Raw genomic sequence first — 12961 nt, forward strand, 5'->3', positions numbered from 1 at the left:
TGACTAGGAACCATGAGGGTGTGGGTTTGATCCCTGGCCTTGCTCAGTGGGTTAAGGATCCAGCGTTGCCAGTGAGCTGGGGTATAGGTTGCAGACACGGCTCGGATCCCGAGTTGCTGTGGTGTAGGCCGGTGGCTACAGCTCAGATTAGACCCCTAACCTGGGAACCTCCATATGCTGTGGGTGCGGCTTAAAAAGACAAAAGACAAAAGACAAAAAGATTATTTAACAAACTATGTTCTTAGTCACCACTGAAAGAATTTAAAAATAACACCAGTAGGAGTTCCGTCGTGGCGCAGTGGTTAACGAATCCGACTAGGAACCATGAGGTTGTGGGTTCGACCCCTGCCCTTGCTCAGTGGGTTAACGATCCAGTGTTACAGTGAGCTGTGGTGTAGGTCACAGACACGGCTCGGATCCTGCGTTGCTGTGGCTCTGGCGTAGGCTGGCAGCTACAGCTTCGATTTGACCCCTAGCCTGGGAACCTCCATATGCCGTGAGAGCAGCCCAAGAAATGGCAAAAAAGGCAAAAACAAAACAAAACAAAACAAAACAAAAAACACCAGTAGAGTATGGTCTAGTGGAGAGTTAGGCAATAGACGGAAATTAAAGCCATTTGTTTCCTTCATATTAAAGTTGACATTAGTTTAAAAATACTTATTCATCACGTACAGTATGTAAGACACTACGCTTATGCTCTATGAAGAATACAGAAGTCAATTACAAATAGTCCCTGCCCTCATGGAGTTTATAAATTTTCTTGTATGGGAGACTGTCTTGTATAAAACAAAAACACAACAAACATACTCTGAGTGGGTATGAACAGAATACCGCTGGTTCATGTCTCTGTGGAAGATGAGAGATGACTTCATGAAGAGGGCAGCTGAATGGAGTCTTAAAAGGTGGGTAAGATTTCCGCAGGGATTCAGGCCCAACTGTTTCAGGATGCAGAGACCAGACACTCACCAAGGAAGTACATATCAAACCACATTTAGAGGCTGGAGCCTTTGACTGGTAGGGGCAAAAAAAAAAAAAAAGAAAGAAAGGAACTTACTTAGAGATATATAGTTGGAAACAGGCTAAGTTAAAACGAAATTCTCTTATTCAGTTATGCACGAATTTGTTTAATCAACAAATATTTCTTGAGTCCTTACTTTGTCCAAGTACCGGGGTAGGAGTTAGCACATTTGTGAGCTATGCAAAGGCACTTTCTAATACCTAACACTAAAAGCGTAACTCTGAAAGCAGACTGATTCTTATCAATCAGCGACAGGTCCACTAATCCGCGGCAACACAAAGTCCTGGACAGCCACTACACAGAACATGGAATTTGATGTTTTTGAAAGAGTTGGCATTTCCAAATGACATCGTTTTTCAATTTTGATTCAACTGTTTCTCAACCCAATGTGAATGGAAATGAAGCGTTAGCAGGGTGATGGGGGAGGCTCTATTTGTGGCTCCGTTTTACAAGTTTTGGTTTATGTCAGAACTAATTTTGCTAGAGTGAATAAACTAAAAGAAAAAAGAGAAATAGAAAATTTTTTAAATTTTGTGAAGGGACGCCGATGGTGATATTTTGGACAAAGGATTCCTCCTAATTGAAAAGGAATAGCCGAAAATTTCCTGTAAATGGCTAGCACAATCACAATTATTTGGAACACACGGCGCTGAGATACACCTGTACGCACACCTCGTCTGTCCAAACAATCTTTGTTCTCTCTCAAGCCAGGACTCGCACACTACACGCCTCGTGCAATGGTGGCAGGGGCGACAGAGTGGCAGCCAGGCGGGCGCTTTCCCTTTCTCGGTCTCGCCAGCCAGACTCACCTTCCCGCTCGTCCTTCTTCCCGCCCGGAGTCTCCGCACCCGCACGCTCTCGCCTCCCGGTCTAGTTATTAGCTCTCGCCCCCCGTCCTTCCCGCCCTCCGCCGCGCCTCGCCCGGCGAACCAGCGCGGCAGCGGGCGGCCCGCGCGCCCGGGGCTCCAGGCTCCAGGCTCCCGGCTCCGGGCTCCGGGTCCGGGGCATGCGCGCTGCGGCGCCGCCGCCCTCCCCCACCTCCCGCGGCCGAGTTATGCCAAGTATGCGAGGAGCCCGCGAGGGCCCGCGCCGGTCATGGGGAGCCGCCGCCGCCGCCTCGGCGAGCGCCGCCCGCTCCCGGGCCGGGCTCCGACCTCTCCCGGCGGCCGGGCCGAGCCTGGCCGCTGAGGCCAAGCGCATGGCGGACCCTCTCAGGAGGACGCTGTCCAGGCTCCGGGGGCGAAGGGGTCCCCGCCCCGCCGGGGGGCTCGGGCTCCGGGCGGCCGCTGCGGCTGCCGAGGGGGACGCCGGGGGTGCGGCGGCCGGGTCCCCGCGCGAGGCTGCGGGCGGCGCCAGGCTGGGCCCGGGGCGGCCCCCGCTCTTGGGGTCGCCTCGGGCGGGGCCTCGCGAGGCGCGGGTCCGGGGAGGGCGGCCGCGCAGCGGGAAGGAGGCTGCCGCCCCGCGCCGCGGGCCCCCGCGCGCCCCCCTGCACGCCCGGCCGGGATCCGGGGGCTGCGGCGCGGACGAGGACGGCGCCGACTACTACGAGAACCTGCCCGGCGGCTGCCAGCCCGCGCCGGAGCCCCAGCCGGAGGGGGCGGGGGCGGAGCGGGGGCCCCCGGCTCCCCCGGCGGCCGGCTCCTCCCCGGGGGCGGAGGGCGGCCGCCAGGAGACGGGCAGGCTGCAGACCCAGTTGCGAGAGGCCTATTATCTGCTGATCCAGGCCATGCACGACCTGCCCCCTGACTCGGACGCGCGGCGGAGCGACCGCGGCTGGGCCGGTCGCCGCTGCCCTGCGGGGACCCGGGCTCCGGGCCAGCCGCCTTCCCCCTGCGGCGCGGCGCACCGCCGAGCCTGCCCCCAAGCCGGGGAGCGGGGAGGCGGCGGCCGCCCCTGGCGGCAGCAGGTGTCCCCGCCCCGGTCGCCTCCGAGGGAGTTGGGGGCAGGCCGCTCGCGGACGCCTCGCATGTGGCTGTCCTGCAGCAGAAGCCTGGACAGCCTCCGGGTGAGTGCCAAGCCGCCTCCCTTGCAGCGGTGGCGGAGCGACAGCTGGATCAGGTGCGGCGCGCGCGGGGACCCGGACGAGCCCCCGCCACGTGGAGGCGCGATGCACGGCTGGAGCGGAGGCGGCCCCCGGGCCGCGGCGCCCCCCGGCCGCCGCAGTCCCAGCTCCCCGGACCCCGGCCGCTCCTCGGGAAGCCCTTTCCGGGACCCCGCGGGGTCCTCGGTACTCCACCGCGGCAGAGACGGCCCGCAGGGGCTCCCCTACCTCAAGCCGCCTGCAGTGACAGTCAGGAAGCTGCAGAAGTGGATGTACAAAGGCCGCCTCCTGTCCCTGGGAATGAAGGGTCGCACCCGTCGGACACCACCCGAAGTCCCGGGAGTGCAGGCAGCCTCTCCAGATCTGGGCGCTTTGCAAGTGCGAGAAAGCCACGTCCTCTCTGTGCCTCCGGACCAAAGAATTAGGCTGACAGGTAGGATACCCTCGCTCTCGAAGTGCGAAGCCTTCGAGCCTGATTGTTTACCAGGCAGGTTCTGGCTTCAGAGCGAAGCAGAGGCACGGTTTGGCAGACAGGTACCTGCCGGTGCCAGAGTGAGTGCCATGTCTGTGGCAGCTTCATGCGATTTCGAGGTCACCCACTGTAATGCATTCCCTCCTTTTCCTCTTTGGTTTTAAAGACAGTGGCATGAGAAACTTGGGGGCTAGTTTTTTCTTCTCCGCACCTACTGCCAAGCACAGCAGAGACTGAAGGTTAAGTTTACCACGCGCTTTTGAGGTGGTTTAGAGTTGGGCGGTGCTGCCTTGACTTTTATTCTTTGTAGCTCTAGGCAAATCTGTCGACTTTTGTGGAGTCTGTGAATTTGAATTTGATCCAGGTTAGACTTTATGGGCTTCGTAAGCTGTCATTTTACGCGGTGCACCTCCCCGCCCCCACCCCAGGAGCGCGCGGGCACCTAAGATACGCACGACCAGCAGCCCCAAGCAAACCCGGCTGAAAAAACCACCAAAGCAGAATTCCTCTTCGGTGAGCTAGGATTTCACAGCTCTTCTCTTCCCCTTTACCTCCCTTCCCCTTAGCTCCTAAAAACCCAGCCACGTATGTAATCTTACTGTGGAAAGTGAAGGACACTTGTATTTTAATCAAAAGAAAAATATGTCTTATGTACTTTTAAAGGAAGTGTAGACATTGAAAGGCATTTGTAAATGTAAGTATAGGAGTTCCCGTCGTGGCGCAATGGTTAACGAATCCGACTAGGAACCATGAGGTTGCGGGTTCGATCCCTGCCCTTGCTCAGTGGGTTAACGATCCGGCGTTGCCGTGAGCTGCGGTGTAGCCGTGAGCTGCGGTGTAGGTTGCAGATGCGGCTCAGATCCCGCGAGGCTGTGGCTCTGGCGTAGGCCGGCGGCTACAGCTCCGATTCGACCCCTAGCCTGGGAACCTCCATATGCTGCGGGAGCGGCCCAAGAAATGGCAAAAAGACCCAAAAAAAAGTGAATGTAAGTATATTTGTCCCAGTAATAGGATTTTGCTCCCTGTTTTGTACGGATGTGATTTTTAGTTCTCAGGGAAGGTCTAGGCTATCAGTTCTAGAAATCTCTTATGTTGAAGACAGCAAAAAATTATCTCGTGAAAGAAGTACCTTCAAACTGAGCCAGAACCAGCATGATCTTTTGGACTTAAATATAAAGCCCTTTCATGAGCATCATGCCTTACATGTCAGTGTAACTTTTAAAAGATTAAATGCTGGAAGGTAAAAATATTCACTGTACTTGCCAGTTTCTCTGGTAAGAATTACACATCCTGCAGGACTGGGTTTGTACACAGTAACTTTTTTTTAACCCATAAACAGGGAGCAATGGAGAGAAACAAAGTTCACAAAACTTATTTATTACACAGTGAGAAGCCACCAGATGAGTCACTTCAGGTGAACACGAACTAGAAAAGTTTCTTTGAATTTTAAATCTCTAACCCACACCTGTCAAAATAGTCCTTCAAATTTATTCCACATCATCTGAATAAAAGGATAGTGGAATGTACATTTTTGTGATGAGAGGTGTATTTTATGCTAAACTCATGTTAAAAGATGCATTACCAATAGTGAAGTATTTGTAATCATTTATTACGTTTTACTGCCGTTATCTCCACTGACTTTGGTTCAGTTAATTCTTTGTAAGACAGTTCATTTTTCAGCCATAACAAAAATCTGTATAAAACTCTAGTAAAGTCACTGTAAACCAGCTGTGATGGAAAGAATAAAAATCATAAAGAAAAACTCTAGTAAGTTATTTTAAAAGTAATCATAATGTAATGAGTTCTTTGTGTTTTTTATTGAGAAACTAATTAAATGAAACTAATTTTAAAAGGAATTCAATGACACATTAGAGTTACTATGTGATAGTATTTTAGACACTTTATAAGAAATCTAAACAAAAGCTTAGATTATCTCTGGTTGAAAGAATTTTCTCTGATGTTATTTCCTTTCAAATCATCAGTTTATCTTCTAGGAAAGATAAAAATAATTTGTGCAGCATTTATGTATCTAGTATAGATTTGAAGAGTTTTTTAAATTGGCTTTTATGAAGTTAGCTGAACTTATTAAAACCATTCTGGATACTTTATGGGGTTTGCATGTAACAATCTTTTTTTTTTTTTTTTGTCTTTTTGCCTTTTCTAGGGCTGCACCCACGGCATATGGAGGTTCCCAAGCTAGGGGTCTAATTGAAGCTGTAGCCACCCGCCTACACCACAGCCACAGCCACGAGGGATCCAAGCCTCGTCTGTGACCTACACCACACCTCACAGCAACGCTGGATCCTGAACCCACTGAGTGAGGCCAGGGATTGAACCCACAACCTCATGGTTCCTAGTTGGATTTGTTGACCACTGAACCACAAGAGGAACTCCCCTATAATAATCTTTATTAAAAAAAAAAAAAACCCTAGTCCCGCCAGGTATAACATCTATTATTAAACAACAACAACAAAAGGAAAAGAGAGATTAAGCAGTTTTCCCAAGGTCACTTAAACTAGTGTAAGATTCCTGTGTACTAGTAGATTCAGACAATTATGTGGATTCAAACTCAGATCTTTATGACTTCAAAAGACATATTTATATAAGGTCAAAAGGACTCTGAAGTTCTTTAGAGATTTGATCCCATTAAGTCTATTAAATTGCTTGGGTTGAGAAGATGGATGGAATTTTAACAAGATTTATTGGGTTAAATAACTTTCCCAAAGTTGCAAAGAAGATGGGTGAATCTTAGGTTTAAAGACTTAATCAATGGATGTATCTATCTTAAATTTTTACCTTTAAATGTTTAGTTCAAATTGGTGTTACTTGGATTCTACTTTTAAATCACGTTTTCTGAAAAAATTACCTGGACAAGTCCAGATGAAGCAGTACACTCTTGGTTGTATAAAGATGTTAAATAGCCTAAAAGGCTTATATCACATTTTTCTATATAATTTTATTTGTGAGGATATTTTCTTTCCAAATAAAGTTAGAATTTATCACACAGAAAAAACTATATAATGGGATAGAGTTACTTAATCAAGTATTTTGGAAATTTTTGAGACCACGTGTCAAATGGAAGCCAAAATGATTTTCTGTTTTGATTTCTGGCCCCTACTAAGAAACACTAACACTTTTTATTTTTATTTTTTTATTTTTTTGCCTTTTCAGAGCTGCACCGGGGGCATATAGAGGTTCCCAGGCTAGGGGTTGAATTGGAGGTGTAGCCGCTGGCCTACGCCACAGCTGTAGTAACACCAGATCCGAGCCACATCTGTGACCTCCCCCACAGCTCACGGCAACGCCAGATCCTCAACCCACTGAGCAAGGCCAGGGATGGAACCTGCGTCCTCATGGATGCTAGTCAGGTTCATTTCCGCTGAGCCATGATGGGAACTCCTAAAACTTTTGATAGTACGATACTACCAACAATTTGATGCTGTTGGGTATGTAGTGCTCACAGACTGGCCAATTTGTTGCAAATTGAGATGATTATTTAAGAAATCTAAAGTCATTACGCGTAATAAATATCATCAAGTTTCTGCAACCCCTAAGGTTATGAAGAAATTTTAATCTATTTGCAAGTATACTTCATTCTAAGTCTTTATAAATAAGTTTTAATTTGCTATTTTTTTACATATAGTGCTCAGAAAGAAATCAAAAAACACCAGGTTGAGCTGTTTTGGCTTGTTTACTGCTTTAAAAAATAATTAGCCTATTTTGACTCTACTCTTCTTGCTCTGTGATCTGTGAAAGAAAAAAGAATTAGGGCATGTAAATTGTTGATATTTTGTTCAAATTTTTTATACAGGTTCCTTAAAAGTAGAATTAAATAGCTAGTAGGATCTTAGGCATCATAATCTTAAAGTGAAGTTGGCACTGATAATGCAGGTTCCCCCCATTCTCTTTTCTCAAGTATTTGTAGCTCCAACTTCTTAACTTTATGAGCTACATTATCTTTACGAATTTTTCCAACAAATTCTTTTATTCATTAGCCCTCTCAAGACTAGTAGCTGTAGGCAAATAATTATTTGTTGTCTCCTAGCTCTAAATCCCTCTGTGAAAAATTCTGCCATTGTGACTCCAGGAGCAAGGAAATCCAGTTTTTTGCTTTTGTTTTTTGTTTTGGGAAGAATGCCAGAGAACACTGGAATTGCTGGTGGCAAGAAAACATTGAGAATTACAAATTCAGCAGAAAAGGGTGTTGTGGTGATTTTTGAAAGTCCTGCATTTCTAAGTGATGTTTATATTTTGAGAATCACTAAGGCTGTTTTTCAGACCTTTGCCGCTCAAAGCATGGTTCACAGTTATAGAGAAGACCTTTTCAAACTTAATGCGCGTATGAATTTTCTGAAAATCTCGTTAAAATGCATATTTAGTATATGTGGGGGTGGGACCTGGAGATTCTGCGTTTTAACACATTCCCAGTGTGGATTCTGCTGTTTGGTGTGCACTTTGAGTAGGAAGGTGCTAGAATTCTCAGTACCTCTAATCATCTATCTTGGTACATTTTTAGAAGTTTTGAAAAAAGCATCCTACTGTGTTCTGAGACTCATTACTTAAACTAACCCCTACTAGAGGAAAGCACTTGAGCTTTTTCTGCTTCAGTTTTATGTGTATCAATTTATACTTACTGCTTATAGATGACAGTTTTTAAGCAGTTCCCTCCGTATTGGTCTTATCGCACCAATAAAAGTGGGTTTGGGGAACTGGCAAGAGAGGAGCCCATCTGGCATAGCGGCCAATAGAGTCAAGTCTGGGTTTCTGACCATATCCACCGCTTCCCAGGCTTAAGACCTTGGACAAGTTACTCACCTCTGCACAACCTCAGTCCTCAGGTTGCTGTGAAGATGAAAAAAGGCAAAAGCCATTTGGTCCCAGGGCTGACACTTAGCTGTCGACAAGAGAAAGGCAAGCAGGCTTTGTGGAAACACAGCCTTGCCCCAGATCATTAGGCTTGTGGGAGGAAAGTGAGGTGACCTGAAGTGGACAGGGGTGCCTTCAGGAGCTGTGGGCACCGAGCTCAGGGGACCCCACCCCAGGGCACCTCTTTATTCTACTCATCTCTCCTTTTGTGCTTCTTCCCTCTTGTTTCTTCTCATTATTTTCAGGAAACTGAAAACGGTCTCAAAATTTCTCTACTTTCCCAACCCCAGAGATATCACACAGCTTTTTTCCTTAAGGGTTTTTATTGCTAGTCACAAGGAAGGAAAAATAAAAGATAGAAAAACACCTTTTTCCTTTTCATTGTACCCCCTTTTCATTTAGATTTATCTAGGAAAGATAAATACATATGCAGAAACACACTCATAAACCCAAGGCTTAAGTTTATGCTAGTAATTTCGTTTGGGCTGCCAAGCTTGACTCTGTAAACAGGGATGCTTGTATTTATTTAAGCTCAAACGCATTGTTCATAAAAGAATACTTCTATTTAGGATTTTTAAAGAAAAGTAAGCAAAAGCAACAGTTTGTTTCTGCAGTAGAAATTTTTATTTATTTATTTATTTTTGTCTTTTTGCTATTTCTTGGGCCCCTCCCGTGGCATATGGAGGTTCCCAGGCTAGGGGTCGAGTCGGAGCTGTAGCCGCCAGCCTACACCAGAGCCACAGCAACGCTGGATCTGAGCCGCGTCTGCCACCTACACCACAGCTCACGGCAAGGCCGGATCCCGATCCTTAACCCACGGAGCAAGGGCAGGGATCGAACCCGCAACCTCATGGTTCCTAGTCGGATTTGTTAACCACTGCGCCACGACGGGAACTCCAGAAATTTTTAAATGATGAAAAGATGTCTGTAGATACTGTACATTTCCAGTGAGGGCTGAAATACATAATTTCTCAGAAGGTTTGCTGTTGATTTTGAGCCGGGGCACTAGGTAAATTCTTAGTAATGGTAAGTCATCTAGATTTAGTATGAAACACATAATAGCTGAGAACCCAAAATTGGCTTGAGTAGCTCACCACTAGCTAAATATTTTTCTGAATGAAAAACTTTTAATTGCCACTTCCGTATTCTCTTACAGATTTTCAAGGAAAAAGACGTTAGAATCTGGCAATTATACCTTAGTGTGTATAGTTGTGAAAGAAAATAGACTTTTTTGCCTTGCAACTTGGCACACTTATTTTTATATCTTTTTTACTTGTGTCTTCTTTAAATGTATAAGTATATAAATGTCTATATATACATATGTATTATATTTATATATAAAATTTGAAGCTAAAGGTAACTTTTACATTTAGGCCAAGAAGCTGTAACGTTAATTCGGCTTAAGTGGAGGGTGAAGGGAAGATGGCAAGGAGGTGTCCATTTCTGCGTAACTTACGCTCATAAGCGTCCATTTAATTACCTGAGATGAAAATGAAATGCTTCGTTTGTAAATAATTGCTCAGGTAAAACTTGCTGCCTTAAATAATGCGTTGCTTATTTTCAGCTTCAATAGCTGAATAAATTTGGCTTTTATCGGAAAGTGTAATAATGTACTTATTTATCTCTAAATTTAAACGTCAGCCTCATGTATTTTGAAGTATTCAGCAATAGCAGTCAGCCTGTTTCGTCTCAAAAGTTTGTCATGAAAAATAGTTGCATTGTGTCTCACTATGTCATTATGACTTTTAGTATTAAAAACTCTTTATACACATATCAGTAGATGCATCAGCTTAAATATGGGATATGGTAGCTTTATTTTTCTCATTGCAGTTCCTTGGAATGTAGTAAAAATAGAAGCATATTTATTTCATTTATAATGTCTGTTGAAAAAAACTCTGACAGGGCTCAAAATAATGTGTCCACATAAAATTTTGGAGGTTTTGAGAGATGACTGAGAAAAAGATAAGATATGGCTCATATCCATTGTGAGTTGCATAATTTTAAACTTTTTTTTGCTTTAAATGTATAACTGTGTCTGCACTAAACTACAGGTAATATCCTGTGAGGTCTGAGATGCCGTTAGATAACAAGGGTTTGGGGCTTGAGTGTGGAATAGATCTAGACTGTAGTGCCTTGGTGAAAGGTTGTGGTCACTAAAAACTCTGAAGTCCCGTTGGTCCTTGAGTATGTGTCGATTTTCAGTTCTTAATTTTTAAAAAATTCAAGTGTAATGGGGAGTTCTCTTGTGGTGCAGTGGGTTAAGGATCTGGCGTTGTCACTGCTGTGGCTCAGGTCGCTGCCCTGGCGTAGGTTTCATCCTTGGCTCAAGAGTTTCCACGTGCCGTGGGCGCCACCAAAACAACAAAACAAAACAAAATTTAAAAAGATAAAAGGCAGTTGTTTTATAATGTTGCATTAGTACAGTAAGTAATTCAGATATATATTCATGTGTATGCATATATGTGTTCTTTTTCAGATTCTTTTCCATTATAGGTTATTACAAGAGATTGAATATAGTTCCTGTGCTATACAATAGGCCTCTGTCGTTTATCTGTTTTATATGTAGCGGTGTGTATCTGTTAATCTCATACTCTTAATTTATCCCTCCACCCGCTCCTTCCCCCTTTGATAATAAGTTAATTTCTATGTGAATCTGTTTCTGTTTTGTAAATAAATTCATTTGTATCATTTAAATTTTTTTTGTCTTTTTGCAATTTCTTGGGCCACTCCCACGGCATATGGAGGTTCCCAGGCTACGGGTCGAGTCGGAGCTGTAGCCACCAGCCTACGCCAGAGCCACAGCAACGCGGGATCCGAGCCGCGTCTGCAACCTACACCACAGCTCACGGCAACGCCGGATCGTTAACCCACTGAGCAAGCGCAGGGACCGAACCCGCAACCTCATGGTTCCTAGTCGGATTCGTTAACCACTGCGCCACGACGGGAACTCCCAGTTCTTAATTTTAAGTGTAAGGGAGACAGAATCAAAGAAAGACTCTTGAATCTTCAGGTTTTCGTTACTTAAATCAGTCCAAGCTATTTGTTGCATATCTGTTACATGCATGCATATTAAATCCCGGCGCGTGGACGTGGGTTCTCCTAAGTAGTGGCCAGGCGCACCCCTGCAGATTGTGGAGCCACCTGTTTTGGGTGCTGCCTCTTCCGTTTACCAGCTAGGTGATCTGGGGCATGTGACTTGACCTTTCTCCATAGTACTGTATAGTTTTCAAGGAATCTTGTACATGATCTTACTTAATCCCGGCAGCCACCCTATAGCATTAACTAGGTAGATGGTATCATCATGTTTAGGTCACCCTACTTCCCCACGTTTAGTGGGTAAAGTGCTGTAGGGAAGGTGGGTAAGAGCATGGACTTTAAGGATAGGCTTCAATTTGAATCCTAGGACTAACACCTTGACCGTATTCCTCATACGTTTCAGGCTCATGGAACTAATCATGCCTGTCTCAGGGCTGTTGTGGAGCTCACAGTTGCTTAAGGGCTCTCTTACTGCTTTATCTCTTGTTCCTGGCACATAGTAGGCACTCAATAAATACTTCTTGAGTGAGGAAATACCTGGCACAGCAGATGTTCATGGGTGATCTCTTCCCTTCTGATTCTTAGTCTGTTCCTCTTCCTGCCCCTGGAACTGATAATTGAACTCGAAACCCACTTTGAGTTTAAGGTTTTGTTTTTTACACTTATCTGCTTCACTAGATAATGTTTAGGGTTAAAAAAAAAAAGAGCAAATTGATATATTTTAAAGAATTTTTTTCAGTAGAAGGGAGGTTACTAAAAGCCTTGATTATACATAATTTTTGCTTTTTATTAAGCTGCTCAGCGTTTACTGTGTTTTTGTCACTCTCTTTTATTTGACTGTTATGTTTTACTTGCTGTAATACTAAGGTGAATCAAGCATATACACAGTTATAGTAACATAGACTGTAATTTACAAACCTGGCATGATTTTAAAGCTAGAAATGTGGTTTTAATTATCTGTGTGTCGTGAATTAGTATTATGGTGTGTATTCAGCTTATTGACTGTCGCTGAAGCTGGCTTTATGCAGTTCTTCGCAAGGGCAAGAAATCATCCCCTTTGTGTGGAATTAATGCCATATGCATGTTTTAGAATCTTATCACATTACGTTAATACACACCCATATAAGTACTTGATGGTCTCCATGGGGCTATGGATTCCTTAAGGGCAGGGGCTATTTTGTTCATTCTTGTGGTTTGTTTGTTTTTTTGGCCGCCCATGGCAAATGGAGTTCCCAGGCCAGGGATCAGATCCCAGCCACGGTTGCACCTGAAGCTGCAGCTGCGGCAACACCAGGTCCTTAACCCACCGTGCCCGGCTGGGCATCAACCCTGCATCCCAGCGCTCCCAAGAGGCCGCTGCTCCCGCTGCGCCATAGCGGGAACTCTGCTCTTGTATTCTTGCTCTTGAGCTGTCCTGCCAGTAGTAATAGCTGTGTTGTACTTAGTGTGAGACGGGATAACTGGTTCTAATTTAGGGCCACTTTAAGGGATTTTTATGTTGTTTTTGCTCTGGATATTTAGAACTTAA

At 45.3% G+C, this 12961-nt stretch overlaps 1 protein-coding gene and 1 long non-coding RNA gene across 3 annotated transcripts in view; one reads left to right on the forward strand and one right to left on the reverse strand.

The window, feature by feature from the left end:
* Positions 1 to 598: 598 nt before the first annotated feature.
* LOC125130059 (uncharacterized) lies at positions 599 to 3347 on the reverse strand. The gene is made up of 2 exons (XR_007135634.1): positions 3288 to 3347; positions 599 to 1011 (listed from the first exon to the last, which is right to left on the reverse strand). It is a non-coding gene; the product is annotated as an uncharacterized LOC125130059 (long non-coding RNA).
* Positions 2183 to 12961, forward strand: part of SYDE2 (synapse defective Rho GTPase homolog 2) — a 44789-nt gene continuing 34010 nt past the window's right edge. For both annotated transcript variants that reach the window (XM_047785423.1, XM_047785424.1), the window contains exon 1: positions 2183 to 3492. In XM_047785423.1, the coding sequence (XP_047641379.1) occupies positions 2217 to 3492 (1276 nt within the window). In that variant the 5' untranslated portion in view covers positions 2183 to 2216. The remainder of the gene's footprint in view (positions 3493 to 12961) is intronic.

The sequence above is a fragment of the Phacochoerus africanus genome, chromosome 6 (assembly GCF_016906955.1).
Source record: "Phacochoerus africanus isolate WHEZ1 chromosome 6, ROS_Pafr_v1, whole genome shotgun sequence".
NCBI classification, from domain to species: domain Eukaryota; kingdom Metazoa; phylum Chordata; class Mammalia; order Artiodactyla; family Suidae; genus Phacochoerus; species Phacochoerus africanus.